General features: G+C 34.3%; 1 protein-coding gene across 1 annotated transcript in view; it reads left to right on the forward strand.

The window, feature by feature from the left end:
- The window catches only part of DPYD (dihydropyrimidine dehydrogenase), an 875642-nt gene that overhangs the window by 434574 nt on the left and 419016 nt on the right, over window positions 1-22052 (forward strand). The window contains 1 exon segment of the mRNA XM_017850609.1: window positions 2137-2352. Coding sequence (XP_017706098.1) covers window positions 2137-2352 — 216 coding nt within the window.

A 22052-nucleotide genomic window follows, 5' to 3' on the forward strand; every position in this document is an offset into this window, starting at 1 on the left:
GGGACCAGATGGATTCACAGCTGAATTCTACCAGAGGTACAAGGAGGAGCTGGTACCATTCCTTCTGAAACTATTCCAATCAATAGAAAAAGAGGGAATCCTCCCTAACTCATTTTATGAGGCAAGGTTTCATAAATTAAGCACAAAGCGGCTGGTTAATGGGACCAGGAGAAAAATTCTAAAATTATTCCCTTTTGTGTTTGAATTTCAGTATCTTTTAAATAAAATTGTTTGTTTATTTAATTGATAATACTTTCCATACTGCCTTTGAAATTTAAAAAGAATGATATTGTATGTATTCGGTTTCCTGCTAACTGACTTTTTGCCGGTTGTTGTCATTGTAAACATCCATGTGTGGACACACGTACATACACACACCTCATATTAACCCTCAGTTTCCTATATTTTACATTGTAGTTTTTGTGTTTGCTAATAATCCTTTTAATAGTATAGCAATCCTATGTGAGGACAGAAAAATTATGTTCACACCCAGAGTAACCAATATTCAGAAATATGCCTTGAAGCCCAGAACATCCCTGGGAGAAGGCGCCTGCCATAGCTGAAGCCTGGATCCCATCTGGCATCTCTTTGCATGTACCAGAGACACATTAGTGTTTCAATTGACAAGTTTGATGCCTTTTTACATATTAAGTGAACTTTGCTTTGCATTAGAAGTGGTGGAGGGCCAGAAATAATTTCTATGCAAGTCATGGCAATCTTTATCTACACAAGACACACTCCTATAAAATTAAAGTTCTGCTCAAATAACTTTCCTTTTTTTTTTTTTTTTTTTTTTTTTGAGACGGAGTCTCGCTCTGTCGCCCAGGCTGGAGTGCAGTGGCCGGATCTCAGCTCACTGCAAGCTCCGCCTCCCGGGTTTACGCCATTCTTCTGCCTCAGCTTCCTGAGTAGCTGGGACTACAGGCGCCTGCCACCTCGCCCGGCTAGTGTTTTGTATTTTTTTTTTAGTAGTGACGGGGTTTCACCGAGTTAGCCAGGATGGTCTTGATCTTCTGACCTTGTGATCCGCCCATCTCGGCCTCCCAAAGTGCTGGGATTACAGGCTTGAGCCACCGCGCCCGGCCATAACTTTTCTTTTGAGTGATGATTCACAAGAGAAAGGATTTCTACTTTTGAATTAACTAGTCCTGTCCATTCAGTAACCACTTTGTCTGAGAAAATTCATCCTTTTTATATTTTCCAGTGTTATTTGTCTTTTGGAGATAAACAGAGAGAGAGAAGGGGAGGGAGGAATGGAGAGAGAGAGAGACACTTTACAAACAAAAGGCCTGATGCAATCGTTAATAACCTCCCCAGTCAGAAAAGGAGACAACATTTAGCAAGCACCTATGTAGGATGTTTCAGTGTGCCATGTGCTAAGAATAAGTGTTTTTATTAAAACATTCCAATAATCCTGCAAAGAAGCATTATTACAGTGATCATTTAACAAACATCAATTTACAGTTTTGAGTGCCAGTGAAAGATTTTGACATAAACTGGGACCTATTTGGTTTCAGGAAAAAGAACAAACCCCCATAATGCACATGAGTACACTACCCACTTTCCAAATTAAATATCTCCCTGCATCTTCTGATTTTCTGAATTTTCCAGTCTTCCTGTGAGGTAGAAATTAGGCAAGGAGCATTCCTGCTGCTGTACTGAAAACTATAGAGAAGAAAAGACAGGGACGTATTAGTTGGCTTTCCTAAAATCACCTAAACAGTAGTGAGATTACTGGAAATTGAATTTAGGCCCCCTGACTTACCGTTGCCCATATCTCTGAGCACTAAGGGTATTTTCATAAATTAAGTACAAATAGACTGGGTTAGACCAGGGAGAAAAATTCTAAAATTATTCCCTTTTGTATTTGAATCCCAGTATGTTTTAAATACAGTTGTTTGTTTATTTAATTGATTTTATTTCTGCTAATACTCTTCATACTGCCTTTGAAATTAAAATAGGATATTGTATGAATTCAGTTCACTGCTAACTGACTTTTTGCCAGTTTTTTTTCATTGTAAACAGACTGTTGTAATCTATGTGAATTCGGATGCTGTGTTGAAGTGATTTTTGTAAAATATTATTATGGACAATTTAGATGTAATATGAAACCAATTATTGGTTTGTATTTTGCAGTCACAATATGGAGCTTCCATTTCTGCCAAGCCTGAACTACCCCTCTTTTACACTCCTATTGATCTGGTGGACATTAGTGTAGAAATGGCCGGATTGAAGTTTATAAATCCTTTTGGTCTTGCTAGTGCAACTCCAGCAACCAGCACATCAATGATTCGAAGAGCTTTTGAAGCTGGATGGGGTTTTGCCCTGACCAAAACTTTCTCTCTTGATAAGGTAAGAAATGTTATTGAAGTCATATAGACATGTCTATCATATATTTTAATTAAGGTATAAATATTATAATGGATTTTTTTTTTTTTTTTTTACTAAGAAACTTACTAAACTATTTGACAAGACCTATCATTACACATTAGTCTTTAGCTTCTTTCCTTCCTTTCTGTCCCATGGAAGGACGGGGAGGCATACATTTCTTATTTGTATTGTCTAGGAAGCAACAAAGATATAAATATTACAAAAGCGAGTTTTTCATTTAATAATCACAAACTCTTATTTTTGTATTATTAATTGTTTCATTATTTTGGATGCCTCAGCTCAAAGATAGGGACACAATTGATTTGGTTTGCACAAAATTCTGGGATTCAATTTATGTCAAAAAGAATCCCGGTGTAATTTATTGGTACTGGTAATAAGATAGATTCTTCACAAATTTGGAATACAGAAACCTTTCTCAAAAACAAATAACCTGAGTTTCATTTAACAGTATGGCTTTCTACTTACCCAGAAGTGGACATCTTATACTTAGTAGGAAATGAACTATGTATTAAAATTGAGATTGAGTCTTTAAAGAACACAAAATATATAAATGCATGTTTTTAAAGTAGGATGCTTTATACAACAAAAGGGTTGCATCCTTATATGGTTTTGAATTTGAAAAGAGCAGCAACACACTTTAACATTTTAGACTGTTTATTGATAAATTGCAAATATTAAACCTCTCAATGTATTTAATACTAACTGGTAGTTAGTAATAATTAATGTATATGAATGTGTGAATTTAGTGACTAAGAAAAGAGTATCATTATTTGAATCAGCTTTATCCTTAGGCAAAGAAAATAATAGAGAAAAAACATGCCCCATTAAGCACATTCTCTCTTTCTTTTTCCTCTTACTAGGATCAATAGCTGGCATTATTATGGCTAAAACATTAAGGCTGTCTTATTCTGACAGCTTTACAAGATGCAATGTGTAAGTGTGGTCAGGAAAATCTAGAGAATTCTCAAAAGTTAGGAAAAAAACAGTGCAGGAAAAAAATGCTTCATAAAGATTTTTTATGTTTAGATATCTAAAGAGAAGTTATTTCTTCAAATAAATCAACTGAATATTTTATTAAACAAAGTGCAAAAATTAACAGAATATACTAGATTCAGCTTTAGAATATCATGAATCAATTGTTTATAACCTTGTAGAATATTGATAGTATATTTGTCTTTGTTTCAATTGATTCTTTAAAAATTACTGAGAAGCTATAGTTAAATGTTTAATCTGTTGGAGAAAACTGAGTCTCAGATACCATTTACTGACTATATTAGTTATGCTGTTAGAAAATATATATATGTAAACCGAAATAGGTGGCTAATTGGGCACAAGTAAAGAATTATAGCTGAAAAAAAGGTGTTTGTTGCTTTGAATTTGATGTTTTCTTAGCTTGCAATAATTGATTTCTGATTAATCAGAGACATCAGTCTTTACGCTGTTGGTGACATGCATTGATTTGTGATGCTGTGTCTTTCAGTAACGTAGTAGCACTTGCCTTTATTAGGATCACCAGCAGAAATAAATGTGGATGCTAACTTCCTTCTAAACCTCCAATTTGAATTTAATCTATCAATTTAGAAGTCTGTGATGCTGGTTCAAAAGGGGAGTTATGAACAAATGGAAATTAAATTTGGCACATGAAATGTAACCATGCGGGGCTTTTGGGAAATCCTATTTCACTTACTTTGATGGTGGGTACAACCAAATATTGTGCAGACTGTTTTAAACATATTTGTGCAAATTGCAATGACAAAAATAATGAAGCCACCTTGGGCTTATGTAATGCCATTTTCCAAAAAGATTATTTTCCATATGTGATTTTGCCGAGTAGTCCGTTTGCCTCATAGAGGTCTACTTTTTTTGTTTCCTTATCTGGTTCCTAATTAGTGATTAAATTAGTGAATTTATAATTACATCTTATGTGCTTATTTCTATGCTTTCCTATTGATGAAATGTTGGTAATATACAACTCAGTAGTATGAACATAACTTTTTTCCCCATAGCCTTTTACTAAAGATGTATTAAAGTGTTACGTGTACTATACATTTCTGTGACATTACAGTATACCAATTTAGATTAGCCATATTATAATTTATTATGGCAATTGAAGAATCTGTTTAAAATGTATTAAAATTCAGAATCTTGACATTTGAAATTTGGATGCTCTTAATATGACAAAGGTTATTCTATGGGGTTTTGTTATCATATGAAATATTAATATTTCACAATACAGTTTTGATGAAGTACAATTTGCCAAGCTTGCATATGATAAAGAAATTAAATGCTTACCAAGGGAGTTCAATAAAAATTAGAGCCCTGACTGAACATCTGCTAGAAATTTTATTATCCTGTCCTACTGACAGTGTGGCTCCCTCGTTGTTTTTCTGGATTGACAGCTGAATATTGCACTGATTTCTGCAGCAAATATGTTTACGTGAACTTTGTTTCCCTATTTTTATTTTTTTGGGAGTTCAGAACATGCTTTTGATTTTCATCCTACATATATATTTTTTATACTCTTGACATTTGTAGATGCCAGATTGAGGTCTAATACACTGCAGCACCGATAGACCATTGACTTACAATGAAATGCCAGTTGATATCTCCGTAAACAGAAATATTATTATTCTTTACTGTGCAGTCTATATAAAAGCTGTATGTGCTTTCTTCAAAAAGGCAAATGATCAGATTTTTAATGTCAAATATAAAAAAATCTGTTTGCTTTTGTGTTAAATGACATCAAAATGGCTTTTATTAACTATATTCTTCCTCCTCAAATCAGTCTTTTCAAGAATCTTTCAAAATAACAAGATTGCTTTTCTTGAGATTCTATTTATGTTTTATAAAGATAGTAAAGTCATATTTAAAATATAGTTATGAAATCATTTTTCTGTATAAATGTGTATTGGCTCCAAGTTTAAATTTTGAAAGGTGAGAGAGAAATCGATCTGTCAAGCTTGATTAAAACTAAATTATCATGACAAAACAGAGAAGTGATCTGTTTAAGAGAGAATATTAGAAATGGTTTGGACTTCACATAAAATAACCCTTTGACCTGTGTTCACATTATATTGATAGGAAGTAGATAAAAACATTTTGTTTTCATTAATCTTGTCCATAAATTTTGTTCTCTTGGAGAGCTACATATTATATACTGCAAATCTATAACATGAAACTGCAAGTTGCATAGCTTTATTACTACACAGATAAATAAACTAAGAAGTATTTATTTCTATCCTAAATCAAATCTAAACCCAAGCAACAGTTCACTTCACTTGTAAGCCCTCTCTACACATAGATTAACTTGTGATTATCTTTTAATATGAAAATATCTCAAATGAATAGATTTTGTTTTAATAAGTATCAAATTAGGTAAATAAGTATCCATATAATAGGTCTCTCTTATAAAATGATGAGAAGTAAAAACTGAAAATATTTAAGGCTCTTTTTTTGGCATCAAAGTATTTCTTGTAGCTCTTTCTGTAAAATATAGCCTTATACCACATAGTACAAAGCTTAATGTATAGGAGAGATTTGATAAATGTTTCATAAATATTCACTGGATAAATGAATATATAGAATTTTTTGGCAAGAGCATACTGAGTTTATTTTTTCCCAGTATATGAACAGACAGTTAACACATAAAACCATTGACTGTTTTGAGTATTGATCTCAATCAAAGGAGAAAAGGCCAATTAAAAAATTTTCATATTCTATGTTGCTTTCTATAGTGCATCTATACATGTCTAAAAATGAAAATGTCGATGAAATTTCTAAATGTATAGATTGTTGCTTAAGACTTAGATTGTTGTATAAGCCTTTAAATGCAGAAGATTTTTGAGAAAACAGGACAAGTATCCCACAATATTAAGAAGAGACATAAAAATCGTCTGGCCTAACTTTCTAACTGCATGTGTTGGTAGTCCTGAGAAAAGAAATGTAACCTGTTCTTGAATGCTTTTAGTGACAAGGAATATACTACAACTTTAAGGCAATGCAACCTGTATGACTGTAGAAAGATCTGTTTTAGAAATATGTTCCTTTTATTGACACCACATCAGCCTTTTCATAAGTTTCATCCGTGTTTTATGTATAGTCCTGCCCTCTGATATATCATGGAATAAATAAGAGTAACATTAATATAAATGAATTGTTTATTTAAAATATTGTTGTTGTTGTTTTCCACAAGTAAATAAATACCTTAGAGAAAGTCCAACAAATATGGAGAAACAGTATAGTGTGGGGAAAAGTGCTTTGGCCTGGGAGGCCCTGGTCTTAATCCAAAGCTGTTTCTAAATCACAATCTTGGACATGTGTACTATTATAGGTCATTGGTATAGTTGTTATCATTATTCATATTATTAGCTACCCTATATTCAGTGCTTAGGATGTATAGACTAAATGTTTTTATACGTTATTTCATTTAATCCTTACAATCTGCTTGTAAGATAGATAATATTTTTTCAGGTGAAATAATAGTCTGAGAAAGTTAAATAAATTGTCCAGGACTTAAGACAACAATTACCTATTTGACTATAGTCATGTGGGTTGGCAATTTGGGTTCAGCACATGTGATCAGTTCTTCTACTTCACAGGGTGTCTGCTGGCCTCAATCATGCATTTACAGTTGGTTGTTGGGATCCCTGGGGATCAAGATGTTCTGACTAATGTGTCTGGAGCCTCACGTGGGATTACTATAATTGCAGAGATGGCCAAGCCCTTCTCTCTGTCTCTTCATAATCTCTCTTGCCTCACGATGTCTTATCAAGGCGGCTGGTTTAGGTTTGTTAAGGCTACTTCATAAGGCTAGCAGTGTTCCAAGAGGACAAGAGTGGAAGCAGAAAGATCTCTTGATACAAAGACTCCAAAGTCTACACAGTGTTACTTCCATATTTTCTTCAAAGCATGTTACAAAGTCAGCGTATGTTCATGAAGTAGGTAAATACCATCCACTTATTGATGAGAAGAACTGCAAAACCACATCACAAAGGGACATGCATACGACTAGGGAAGGATTATTGCAGCCATCTTTGCAAACAGTCCTAACTTGCCATCTGGTTAGAGCAATTCACATCCCTCCCAAATGTAAACTGCATCCACTCCTTTCCAAGACACCGAAAATATCATCTAATCATGGCATTAGGCTCAAGGTTCATTGTCTTATGATCTACATCAAGTCCAAATGCCTATGAGATTATTTGGGTTTAACTTGTTTTTATTGAGGATTCTGTGATATAGAAAGACATGTTTTCTATCTTCCATACACCCAACACAAAACGATACGGTCAAGAGAACCACAGTAGATAAAAATCTCCTTTAGAAGCAGGAGAAATGGAAGGCACATAGCAATCACTTGTCCATAGCAATTTTGGAATTCAGTTTGGCACATGTTTTCAGGGCCTCTTGCTCCAGGGATGGAGAATCAGGGTGCATTTATGCTCCTTGGTAAGGATGCCCTAATCCATTGTTCCTATCTACTATTGGCTCTGTCCTCTGAGCCACTGATTTTCTCTGGGCTACTGATTTTCTCCTCTGAGTTTTTCTGTTTTGTTTTGTTTTTTGTTTGTTTGTTTTGTAAGTGGCTATTGATGTTCCCTGATGACAGCTGATTAGCTTTCTCAGCCTGGTCCTGCCCAAATAAAGTTAGAGCACCCTATTCCTCTCTTTACTTTGAATTGTTTCTTTTAATCCTAACTCACAGTGATACCATCGTAAAACTCTCTTAACATAATTTTAACTCTATTTAGGACTAAACTGATGCCCAAAGTCACATCCATAATTCTTTTTAAACAGATTTCTTTTATTTTTGGATATGCCTTGCTGTTGTGGTACAATGTCTTTAGGAATATTAGAAGCCCTGAGAGAATCTACTAGGACCTGCCTTAGGTCTTTCTAAAGTCTTAACAAACTCTGTTACTGCAACACTCTTGAGGGGATCTTTAAGGTACTTTATTTTGAGAAGCTTTTTTCCATCTAGGAGAGACCAAATATAAAGAATAGTTTATTTTCTGACCGAGGGTGTCGTAGGTCCTTTAGATTCCGTCTGTTTTGTATTGCAAATTTAAATATAGCCTTCTTTAGCTCTTTTCTCTCTTATAGTACCTTATCATACTTGGGTAGAACCACTCAACTGAACACATTCAGTGTTCTCTCTAGAGACGTATTATGTTCACTTTCTGTTTTCCAAATTATCACTGCTGACATTCTTGCCAATTGTTCTGTCACCATATAATACAGGCCACTTTTCCAACCCTCCAGTAGCAATTTTCTTACCATATTTTAGGCCTCTGCTGACAGTTTGTTCACCATTCTTCCAGTGTTTATTAAGAACTTACTCTTGGTTTTTCAAGGCTCTTCTTGCCTCACAATGCTGAAGCCAGGGCCGCATGTTTTATATTTTGTTATACTAGCAAACGTAACATATTTCAGCATCATGTACCTATTGCTGCATATCAGACCACCTTACCAAAAACAGCAACACATTTTCTGCTCTTGTTTCTACAGTTTGGCAATATGGCCAAGGCTTAGCTGGGTTGACTTGCCTTTGCTCTACATGATATTAGTTGTTTTCACTCATGGATTTGCAATCAGTTGACAGATTGTTTGGTGGCTGGCTGATGGCTGGTCCTGGATGATTTCATTCACATGCCTGGGTCCTCAGCTGACATGACTAGGCCTGTATCTCCATATGGTCTCATCTTCAAGACTACACTGGACGTGTTCACAGGTTGTCAGTGCTACAAAAAAGGCAGGAGGAGAAGTTGCAAATCCTCTTGACACCAAGGCTTGGAAGTCGCACAACATAATTATCATTGTGTTCCTTTTGTTAGGGCACATCACAAGACCAGATCAGGTTGTAGCAGCATGGAAATGGCCCCTGCCATCAAAACACTGAAATCCACCATGTCAGGATTTGAACCAAGGCCTATTTGATACAAATCCCTGCAATTTCCACTATATCATGCTTTTACATAATTTATCCTCTCTGGACCACATTACTTTATGTCTAAAATGAAGGAATTTTGACTGCATTCATGTTCTTCAGAGACTTACAGTTCAGCCTGAGCATTTACACTGAAGACTTTCTACCTAGTGCTTCAAATAGAGTGGCACCTATGCTTATCTTTCTATTGAGAAATATAAATTGCACAGAAATTTTATATTTCTATGTGCAATTTCAGAGTGAACACAAGAGAGCATTTTGATTTAAAAGCTTCTGTGAATCTGCTGTCATCAGATGCCAATTTTTTTGCCAGCCACACTGGCCCCCTTTCTAATTCTCCAATATGGCAACTTCCTCCCTGTCTTGGGACCATTTTGCTTGGTGTTTGATCTGCCTGGAATTCTCTTCTCTCAGATATTTATATGACTGGCTCTTTCTTCTTAATCAGCTCACAGATCAAGAGTTACCTCCTCAGAGAAGTTCTTATTAACCATTCAAAACTCAGGCTTTCCATCCCACATTACCCTGGTTGTTTTTTTTCTTCACTGCACTTATCACCATGTGAAATTGCCATGCTCTTGGTCATCTATTTGTTTGCTTATTTATGTTCTGTTTTAGCCACTCGAAGTAAGCTCTGTAAGTAGAGAGATACCGTCTTTCTTGCTCACCACAGCATGCCCAGTGCCAAGAACAATGTCTGGCAGATAGAAAGGATGCAATACATACTTGTTAGATGAATGAATAATTATAGTATTCTAATTTGAACCACAATTCCACATGACAGCTCTTCAGTTACTTGGAGACAGCTCTCATGTCCTATCCATATAAGCCTTTTCTTTTCCTTTTAAATAGTTCTGTTTTTCTTCTCATAATAAGGTTTGCAGACTTTTTACCATATAGGTTGTCTGTTCTCCCATGTGGATTCCAAGAAACTTGTTTCAATCCACATTATCTTAATTGAGAGGAAGTTGCGCCTGCATTTGCACAAATTGCACAAATTGCACAAATTGCTAGCACCTATCAACGAGATGAGAATTGAGGAATAACATTGTCAGGACTATAAATGCTAAAGATAATATTTAAAGTTGAAAATTTCACAAACATGTCATGTAATAATATTTTAGAGCCTGGGTAATTCTCTATGGATTACGATACAGAACATCACAATTTATTTTTGTAACTCATTTTGGAAAGCCTTATTAGAAATAAAGATCTGGATTTTTTAAAAAGATTAACTAAAACTGATTTACTTAATTATTATAGTTTCTGTATTACCTCATCATGAAAGTCTATGAAACAATGAATTAACAATAGCCCAGTGCATTATTTTTGCTGCTATAGTTCTAGTTTCCCATTTTTTATATGATTATTGCATAATATTGTTTTCCTGATATATACTTACACATTAAGTAGGAGTTATTGTTATTTAAAGAAATTCAATGTAAGCTTTTTATCTGGGAGACTTTTAACATGCTAAAAACTGAGATGACTTCTGTGTACTAATAGTTTGATTGTTACTTGGGTAGGTTCTTATAACTTAGATTTATTTTATTGAAATTCATAAAATCGACTCATCCTCAAATTATAAAGAATTCGTCTATTAAATGGCTACAGTTCACATATAGTAGTCCTATGGGAGATTTCATCCAAGTGTTCACTTCAAGACTATTTAGCAAGCTCTTCTATGACATAAACTTCATTTCTTCATCACCAAAAGAATGTGTATGTATGCTTGCACACTCATGTGTACACATTCAGTATTGAAGCAAAATCTTGCAAGTTAGAATCTAATGAATACACCACTGTCTCTCCTTCAAGTTCTAAATCAGTCTCTGTTCACAATCATACCATGTTTGCCAGCTTAGTCTGTTAAGTAGAAAATATAGATTAAGATGCTTTCAAACACAATTTAATGCATGTATTTCTAATATTAAGTAAAAATCTTTTAATTATAGCCAAAGTAATATTTTTAACCATGAAGCAGACTAATCAATTTTCCAATATAATTACATCTTCACCACTTTCCCATTTCAGGCTGTGATTTCACACCTGTTAATTAGTTAATCATTTTGGTAGAGTGGTCAAAGTGAAACTCAAATAGACTTTTTAATAATATAAATTGACGTGTACAATTTTGATCTGGGTTAGCTGGTAGATGAATCTAACTTGTAATGGAAAGTACCTCTTATTCAGTTTCCTTTTTTAAAAAAAGCAACTGGTGTCAAGGTTAATGGAAAATTCTTATAATTATGGCTCATGGAAATTTCCTTAAAGTACAGTCCTGCTGTTTGAGAAACTGATTTTACCCTTATTCTGTCTCACGTAATTCTTTTGTGAATTGTTAAAAATCTCCATATTCTGGGTATGTTTAGATGATACAATCTTTGATTGAAATTAGTAGGATTGAATTCCGTAATATTCTCCTTGCCTTTGTATTTTCTTTATTGCTTTTAAAAAGATTCTAGTCATTACTATGTAATGATATTCTTTAAACTCATTTTAAATACTTTATACCATGATTACCTTGCTGTCAAATTTTTATTAAAGGCATACATACATTGGCCATTTTGTTACAAGACTGACTCTGTTTTAGTAAAATTACAGTTCTCTGTATGCTGCTTTTTCTTAAAGGACTAGCAATGTGCTTAATGTTCAAGTACCACTATTTCTGAAATGAGGTGTCGTAAGAAATAAAATGTCATTAACTCAAGGAAGTTACTGGTCTGTTAGGGAAATATTCACTCAGACTGCCCTATCACACACCAATTACCTTTTCTTACCCCACTGCCGCATCTGCTTCTTTCACTTCAGCTAAGCCCATTGCCCTTTTCATCCTGCCCTGCTTTCTTCATTTGCATGTTTTTCTATGATATCTCATGTGTCTGAAACAGTTTCTCACTTTTATGCTGCCAAATGTACCCTCTATTTTTGTGCAAAATTAGCTTAAAATGTCATTAAAGAGAGTACCATTTTTAGGTATCTGGGCAAGACTTGATGTATTTTGAGAACTCTTACTAATGTCCTTATATATATATTATTTTTCGAGTGTGTGTGTGTGTGTGTGTGTGTGTGTGTGTATGTGTATGTATGGTATTTACTTTAGAAAACTTGAATGGTAGTTCAGAAAATATATATACCAAAGGATATAAGATGACTTAAGGCCACAGGAATTCTTAGACTAAAATGTTACTTATACTAAAATGTTACTTAATATGCAATATTTTATTTTTTAAGTTACTTTATAATTTTAATTGTTTTACGATTTTTTTATTTTCAATATTTTATTTTTTTATTTTCTTCCCATTTGAACTGTCTTTATTCTAGGGAGAAGGGATAGCACATGGATATTCGTGGTCATGAGAGAGACAGGCATATTTAAGATGCAGCATAATGTCTCATGAAATGGTGTAAGTAGCTGTAGAGACAGTGAGAAAGGCCTGTGGGGTTAGGAATTTAAATATTATTGTATAAACAGGGAACCTGTTGTTAAAAGATTTAAGCAAAGAAATTACATAATTCAATTTGGGAGAAACTATGAATCATAATACAACTGCTGTTCATCATTTCAACAATAACTTTCACTTCTCTCCTCATACAAACTCTCTTTTCTGACAAAACTGGTTTTCTCACCAGGTTTATGTTTGCATCATATATACCTTAATTTTAGCATTCTTTATCCATAAGAGACATTTATTGTTATTCAAATATTAAAAGGCCAGTGACCACCCAAGTCCCCTGGAGCTACATTAACCAATGGTTATCTTCTCTCCATTATCTGAGCTCTTACAGAATTTTACTCAACGGACACAAGAGGGAATGGATTCTTTTTAAACTCCACCCCACCCCCTGGCCCCTTTCCTGAATGGAAGCCTTTGGAAATCAGATTTTGTGACCACTAGGCCCTGCAAATGGAACCTGCTGACTGCCTCCCTCCTCTTATCAACCAGACAGTTTTATTTTGGAATGTAATACATTGTTCAGCAATATCATGAATTTTAAATTGATAAATATTATTACCTCTTGAAGAGTATTTTCACTTCCATGGATAAATATAATTTTGTACAACTATAATATTCCTCTTTAGGAGACATACTTTTGTTTAGACTAACTTTTATCTCATCCATACCTCCAATCATTCTTCAAAAATACTTCCCATCACTTGGGAACTCTTCCCTATGGTGCTTTTGAATCTTTGGTCATAGCTTATTCTCTAGGAAACTCCTAGGAAGCTCTTCAGTTACTTAGGTTTTCTCTGCTGCAACACCTTTGCCTTTCTAAGGGACCATATTGAACAGAGTTTAAGGTGACTTCACATTCCCTATTTAAATATGTGTCCCTTAATTGGTCCACAGGAAAATCTTACATTCCCTTTCCCCTGACAAATTCTAGGAATACAGGCTAGTTGTTGTACAGTTGCATCTCTTTTAGCTCATCTTTTAGCAAGATACAACTGAGACCTTTTCGATATATCAAGCAGAGTGGGACGCTGTGTATGGCGCACCAACCTCCAAAAGAGAAAATAAAACTGCAGGGAACACATATAAAGTGCTCTGAGGGGTCCCTTTTAAAAGCTGTCTCTCGGGATCTGGGATGACAGTGGGACTCATATAATCCCAGAAGCATGCTCCAAAGAAACCACATCATAATCTCCAACACCCCTAACTTTTTGTTAACATTTTGTTTCCATATTGGAGTGAAGTGTGTAAGAGTTCCCTAAGCAGATTTTTGTCATCTATTTGAACATTTCTGTAAGGGGAACATTTATTTTTGTGATTTATCTCAATGCCCCTTAAGGTCTCACCCAAAATGTATATTTTAATATTCTGTTGCATTAATAATATCTATATTGAAATATGGACATTTAGTATATGAAAATGCATTATTTAAAAACCCTTAAATTTCATACAACTATTTTTTTTTCTGGATTTTGTCATGTAATTTTTCAATATAGCAGCAGGTTTTAGTCCAGATCTTCCAAGAAACAGTTGCCAAGATGTGATTAAACGTGCATGGATTTGATTAGGTGAAATAATTGTGGGAGACAGTATGGAGGGGGTTGAAGAGGACTGAGAGAGCCATAAGACAGCAATAGAAATCAAGCCATAAATTGGGAAGAGAAGAAAGAAAGGTTGAGTAGGAGCATCATAGAGTGCCTTGCAGACTAAGAAAGCTTCGACAAGGCCATCTGGAGTCTTCCTGTCTCTCAGGAAGGGGCCTGCTTAGTATCTCTGCCCTGCTCAGTCATTGGCTAAGCCACAGGAAGCATGGCTGCAATAAAAATGCAGGTGTGGATTCATTCGCAGCACAGCAGCTGGGGTCCTTGCTCAGTTATACTCCTGGTAGTTGGAGTTATGTGAGATTGCCACAAGGATATTTGGATCTTTTACAATACTCAGCCTAAGGTAGGCAGCCACTTAGTATATGTTTTTTAAATGGGGGGAATAAACAAACATTGGCGTGATTTTTGAACATCTCCTGTTGATCAATATAAAGAGAAATATTATTGTATAGACAACAGAGATCCACAGGTAAATAAAATGTATACAAATATTATCTTATTAAGTATTATAATATGAAAAGAGAAAAACAAGCTTGCATGCAGAAAGCTGGAGAGGCACAATACACTCTTAAGTTTTAAATTATGGTTTTCATAGTGAATCATACTAGTTATTATTGAAATGTTACAGTTGTCTCCCGTTGTTTTGAGAAAAGTGTTGAGGGTCACCTCTTTTGTAAGTAATTTGACTGTTAATAAATTAGTAAACTTACCTAAACTTCCACATGTTCAATTACAAAATAGATCATAATACCTGCTCTGCCTTTTTACAATATTCTAGGGAGGCTTACATTGAATTTTCTTTTAAAAATAAAGATATTAAAATGATTCATAACATGTAAAACACCCTGTCAATAAAACTTACAATTCTTACTACCATAATCTGTATGCTAGACTAAAACATTAATAGTTATATGATCAGTTATTAAAGGGTAAAAAGTCGCTTCCCATCTCCACTGGTACCACCCACATCACAGCACCCATCATTTCTCACAGAATACTATACCAGCTTCCTAAAAGAGTCTTTCTGCTTCTACTCTTATCCTAAATTCCAGCCTCTGCACCACAGCCGGAATGGTCTTTGACATCTTAGATCATGATTCTTTGCTTAAAACATTTCAATGGCTTATCTTAGCCCTTGAAATAAAATCCAGAATCTTTGTACAAATCATGTCATCAAGCAGCTCCTGCCTGTCTCTCGGTCCTCATCTCATTCTACTTTACCTTGTACCAATAAGGCCACAGTAGACTTCTCTAGATTCCCCTAACCTGTGGCCTTTCGATAACTGTTCTTGCTGGTAATATTCAGGCCCTTACATTCAAAAAGAAGAAAAAGACAATTGCTGCTAATGACAAAGTTTAGATAATGCAGAAATAATTCTGTTGTCATAGTGGTTTTATACTTATGGAAGTTTATCAGGTGTTAGAAAATGTATATGGCAGTTAACCAATTAAACTATGAAGGAGTGGTCACAAACTCTTCCTTCCTATTCTTTTTGGTTAACAGAAGATCTTATGACTTTTAAATTATTCAATAAAATTTATCCTCTTCTGTAATATTTCTGAAAAGAAAAGTGATACCAGATCATTCTTTGTTACAGTTGCTGGGATCTCATTAGTTACAAGTCATGAAATCTGGAGATAATGGAAAGTATTTTATATGGGTGAGAAATTGCATTACAAAGAGCAGTGGGTATTATATGACATATACATAACCTCAGAGGAATACATTTGTAAACATGCTTTTCCATGTAAAATTAATGTGTTAATTTAAATGTTAAAATCATGTAACACACATAAAATGTTAACGTAATCGTTAAAATGCTGAGGTGTGATTTCTTCGTAGCTGAGTCAAAGAAAACTAAAAAATGCTTCCCTACCCCAGAGCACTTTTTATCAGTGTTTGCAGGATTTGTGTCTCAACTGCTATTAACATGAGTAAGATTTCTTTTTTTGAGACAGGTTCTCACACTGTCATCTAGACTGGAGTGTAGATTCCACTTGAACTCTTGTGTCCTTGAACTCTTGAGCTCAAGCAGTCCTCCTGTCTCAGCCTCCTCAGTAGCTAGGACTGTAGGCGTGCACTACCACACCTGGCTAATGTGTTTTTGTTTGGTTTTGTTTTTAAAGACAGGGTGTTGTTATGTTGCCCAGGCTGGTCTCAAACTTCTGGGCTCAAGTGATCCTCCTGTGTCGACCTCCCAGAGTTCTGGGATTATAAGTGTGAGTCATTGCACCAAGCTGTATTAATGATGTTTAATTGAGTAGATCTCTGACACACTGATTGAAAATTTACTCAAGTTACTATAGGCATAGCCAATCTTGGGGTATAATTCATAGTAAATTGAAAGTGTTTTACATTAAAACATGAAATAGAACATATTAAGAAGTTGGCTCTATAACCATTTTGGAGCAGATATTAAAGTATTTTTAATGTTGGACTTCTGGTATTAAAGGCAAGTTTATAAACAGTTCAATAATTGGACAGGGTCCATATTGATTTTTTTCCTTTGTTATATAATATTACCCACTTCTCCGTCCAGAACCATGTCGTACAGGGTTTGAGAGTGCTAGAAACATGGTCGCTGTTGTGTATTGGAATGTTGGAATGTGCAAAGACTGAAAGGCTGTCACAGCAGTCAATAAGATCTGAGAGGTGTTGACTAATTGCCTGCTAATTACACAGTAAATTGTCTAATTAAGCTGATGGTTAATTAGGGTACGCTTGCACAGCAGTCTTGTGGAATTTGTGTCTGATGTCTGGGAAGCAGCTTGTATAATTGGCAAACTGGTAAGGACTGGCAGAGAACATGACTGGAAAACTCCCTGCCAGTGGATGACAGAATATGGATTTAGTGGAAACAAAAGGGTTGTCATTTTTGTACTGAAGGTTTTGTTTCAGTTCTGCAGCTATTCTGCAGTGAGCAATTGAGAAATACATCTGAAGCCTGAATTACGTGAGTAAAAGAAGGCTTCAAATGTGCGTCAGAATGTAAAATGTGCTGCTTGCATGGCATGTATCACCTCTGATACACTATCTCACATTACATTAATCTACACATTGTGTGATTCTACAGTTCCTCCTTTTAACATACATATTTGGCAAAAAATTTAAAAAGGATAATCCCATGCATCTAAAACAATGCCTCTCTTATGAAAATATAAGATAACAACATGACTGATGAGAAGACATTTGCAATAAGAGCTTTGAGTTCATTATTTAATTATTAATTTATGTATCACTGTGAAACATAAAAATATTAGACCTGATACAAATATAAGTTTGGATGATATTTTGACTAAATAAAAATTGTATTTGTAATGAGAGCATTTCAGTTTTACTGTTTATGCAGTTTTGTCATGCAAGTGGATTTTGCTTATAGTTTAAGATGTAAGAACAAAATATTTCAATACATAATTAAATGTATTTGATATCTTTGTGGATGTGAGTGGTGTTTTTTTGATGAATTACCTGTAAAACTTGAGTGCCTTTAAAAATAAGAAGTCTGGAAGTTTGTTTTGTTGTTTTGGTTGTTCTTTGTAGCTGAAGAAGTTTAACTTTTCATTTCAATAAGTCACCTATGGCTGAAATACTAACATAAAACTTCACCCTGCAAATAAATTAAACAAATCCATTGGAGAATATAGGTCCTTTACAGATGATGTAAAGACCTGAATGTAAGAGACCTGAATGTAAATGATTGCCTGTTACCATTTGCAACCCAGATTCTATCATATTTTGAGTGTTTTGAAATAAGATTTTGAATAGAACATTAGGTTGCAGTTGTAACAAAGGACCACAAGTTCACAATGACCCTTGGATTGATTTACACTTTTGTATAAATAAAACATGAAAAACTTTTCAGCATTTCCAAACTAGATTACTAAATAAAAATTGTATTTGTAATGAGATAAGAAGGCCTAAATTAAATTATGGTATCAAAAATTGTTGTGACTTTCTTATTAAATAAAATGTATGTCTGTATGTGATTAGATAGATATGGATTTTTTTTGTTCCCCCTGTTCTCCGAGGAGAATTTGAAGTTGTATATATACTATATATGTTTTTAGATAGAGAGAAATACACATTATGCATTCTCTAAAATGTCTTTGCCTTAGCATTAATCTTGGAGATATATGCATATTAAATGAAAATATTTACTGTTTTAACACAAAAGGTGTTTTCAATGTTTTAAAATACTAGTTCTCCGACATAAAATGGATGTAAAATAAAATATTTATTTCAAGAATGTAGAAAATTATATTCATTCCATTTGATGTGTAGGTAACAAAGTCTTGGAAGACTTTATAAACAAAGTGTTCAAGATAGCAGAAAAATGAATTTACCCAATTTACCAAAGGAATACAAGGCTAAACACTGGAATTGTTTATTTAAAGATATATCTCCTGAGGAAGAAAAATCAGATAGAGGTCAGTGCTGTAACTCCAGCCCATCTATGTTTTGATCCACTCAACTTTTAATCTTAGTCCTCTTGAAAATAATTTTTAAAGTTATTTATTATAAGTAATAAAGGTCTACATAAAAGAAATATCAAGTAGATCTATCACTGAAATTAAGGTCTTAGAGAATAACTTTTATAAATCATAACTTGCAAGAAAAGTTATTTCTTTATGTTTACAAATAAATTTCAGTGTTATTTTCTATTAAATTTTAATCTATTTCAATACATTGTACATTCAATATCACTAAGAATAAACTTCTAATGTTCTAATCACAAAAAATGTTAAATATTTGAGGTGATGGATATGTTTGAGGTGATGGATATGTTACATAGTTTAATCTTTCTGTGTATTGTATTCAAAAGTCATAACACCACTTTGTATACCATAAATATATGCAACTATAATTTGTCAATATATAAAAAATGTAAAATAATTTTTAAAGTGTAGCTGGCTTCCATTAATATGTAGCCATCACAAGAGTGAATTCTGTATATCATGACTGTATGCAATCATCTGTTGAGAACTTCATGTAATACTTTACTTTGTCTTTTAAATAAGTACACACACACACACAGAGAGAGAGGGAGAGAGAGGCAAAGTACTGTGCGTGTATATTTAGTGTAAAGATAGTTTCTCTTTTAATCCCTTGGAAAACTTTATCCCTATAATTTAAAAAATTCAGAATAAGAAAATATAATATTTAGTGTTCTTAACCATCAGCTTCATCTCCAGAATTATTTGTTTTTATAGTTTGTGTATAAAAGCCACTCTTTAAAGTCCAGAATTGTTTGTTTTTATAATTTACTTAAAAAATCCATTCTTTAAAGTGTACCCTTTCATGGTTTTTAGTATATTCACAAATGTGTAACCATCAACACTGTCTAACTTCAAAACATTTCTATCACCCTAAGAAAGAAACTCCAGGCTGGACACAGTGGCTCACGCCTGTAATCCCAGCACTCTGGGAGGCCGAGACGGGTGGATCACAAGGTCAGGAAATTGAGACCATCCTGGCTAACATGGTGAAACTCCGTCTCTACTAAAAATACAAAAAAAAAAAAAAGGTTATTAGGAGGTCGTGGTGGCGGATGCCTGTAGTCCCAGCTGCTCCTTGGGAGGCTGAGGCAGGAAGGCAGGAGAATGGCATGAACCCGGGAGGCAGAGCTTGCAGTGAGCCGAGATGGCCACTGCACTCCAGCCTGGGCGACAGAGGGAGACTGCCTCTCAAAAAAAAAAAAAAAAAAAAAAACAACTCCATACCCTTTAGCAGTTACTCCCCACTCCCCACATCCCGCAGCCTAATATATTTTCTATCTCTATGGATTTACTTATTGTGTACAATTGATATAAACAAAATCATATAATATATGACTTTAGTGTCTGGTTTCTTTTATGTATTTAGTATAATATTTCAGGGTATACCTGTGTTGTAGCATTTATCAATGTAATGCTTCATTTCTTTCTGTGGATATACCACTTTTGTTTATCCATTCATTAGTTACTAACTCTTTGTGGGGTGTTTTTCTACTTTTACCTATTATATACATTTCTTCATATGTAAGTTTTTGAGTGGAGGTATATCTCTCTATATATATCTATTTTGGAACATACTTAGGAGTGCAGTTTCTGGGTAATATGGTAACTCTATTTTTAACTTTTTGGGAATTGCTAAACTGTTTTCTAAAGCAGCTGCCCCAAGTTACATTCTCACCAGCAATGTATGATATTTCCAGTCTCTTCACATACTTGCCAGCATTGTTGTTCATCTTTTTTATCATAACCTTCATCGTGGGTATGAAGTTGTTTCCCATTATGATATTGACTCCTAGTGTTATTGATAACTAGAAAAAGTAAAAATATGAAGTCCTAATAATTTCCTTAATATTCTTATTAGCAATCATTGTGGCAACTGGTTAATGTAATTGACAGTTAAAGTAGTTGCCACTTTCCATCTTCTTTTCCCTTGTTCAGAAAGTGTGGTCATCAGGGGCAGTTTGACCCAGTTCTACTGGAAGCATGGTGTAATAGCAAATCTAAAAAATAGAGTTTTGGAGGTACAGACAACTTCCGAAGAATAGCTAGTTATATAGGTTCTTTGCCTTTGGAAGAAAGTGTTACAGGATCATCTACATTCAATGAGTAGTCTCTTACTGTTTGTATATGGTTCAAAGGAATGAATAAATATTCCCAGCTAAATTTTGAGCAAAACATACGGAATTAGAAGCCAAAAGGAAAGCATTTAATATACTGTAGCTAGCAAGGAGAAAGATTATTACTGTAGGAGTCCGAATCAATTGTCATTCCCTGCTCACTTCTGCCCTGCTTGGTAATTTTATCATTCTAGATATAATAGCACAGACTGTGAGTGTTAAAAAAAGACTTGCCTCAGATCTAGCTTGAGTCTAAGAGCTTTCATTTATAGATAATGAAAACTAGTCTTTAATTAAAAGATTTGTTCAAATTCATTTGGATGGCAATAGGGTACTCTTAACATACTTGGCCCTCTTAGCATTGTATTTTTTATAGTATTTTATACTTCGTGTGGTTTGTTTGTTTGTTTCTATGGATCGTGTATTGTATAATGATAAGATACAATCCTGGTTCTCAGAGAACCTAAAATCTAGATGTGATATGCATGATAAAACATGTTATGAGAGAATTAGAAATGAAGAGCTATAAAATTACAGAGGAAGCACCAAACCAAGCTAGAGCAAGCGATGCCATCAGAAAAAAGATAATACCGAATGGCTGCCCTGCATGCATAGTGACTGTCCAAGGAATAGAGAATACATTATGGATCAATAACATGACGGAAATCAGGGAGAAAAAGAAAGCCCAGTAAAAATGGGTGTTTACTTTCACTGGAAGGATGATGCAGTGAAAATAAGAGTTAGAATGGAACCACATAATAAACACTCTTGTTTGTTCACCAAAGAGAGTTTGAACTTTATCTTAAAGGATAATGAACTACATGCAAAGAAGGATAAGACAGGTTTGGATGTGCATTTTAGAGAGGATTATCTGATAACAGTGTAGAAAATAGTCACAAGAGTGACAACAGATGAACGTGTTCATTGCACAAGCAACTGATAGCAAACTACTGTATTTCTAGGCAATGTGCTTGGGTGTGGAGGATAGAGTGGAGAGGAATATAAGGCCCTATATTCATGGAGATTACAGTGAAATACAATAGGG

The sequence above is a fragment of the Rhinopithecus bieti genome, unplaced genomic scaffold, assembly GCF_001698545.2.
Source record: "Rhinopithecus bieti isolate Rb0 unplaced genomic scaffold, ASM169854v2 scaffold_1887, whole genome shotgun sequence".
In the NCBI taxonomy this organism is placed as follows: Eukaryota; Metazoa; Chordata; class Mammalia; order Primates; family Cercopithecidae; genus Rhinopithecus; species Rhinopithecus bieti.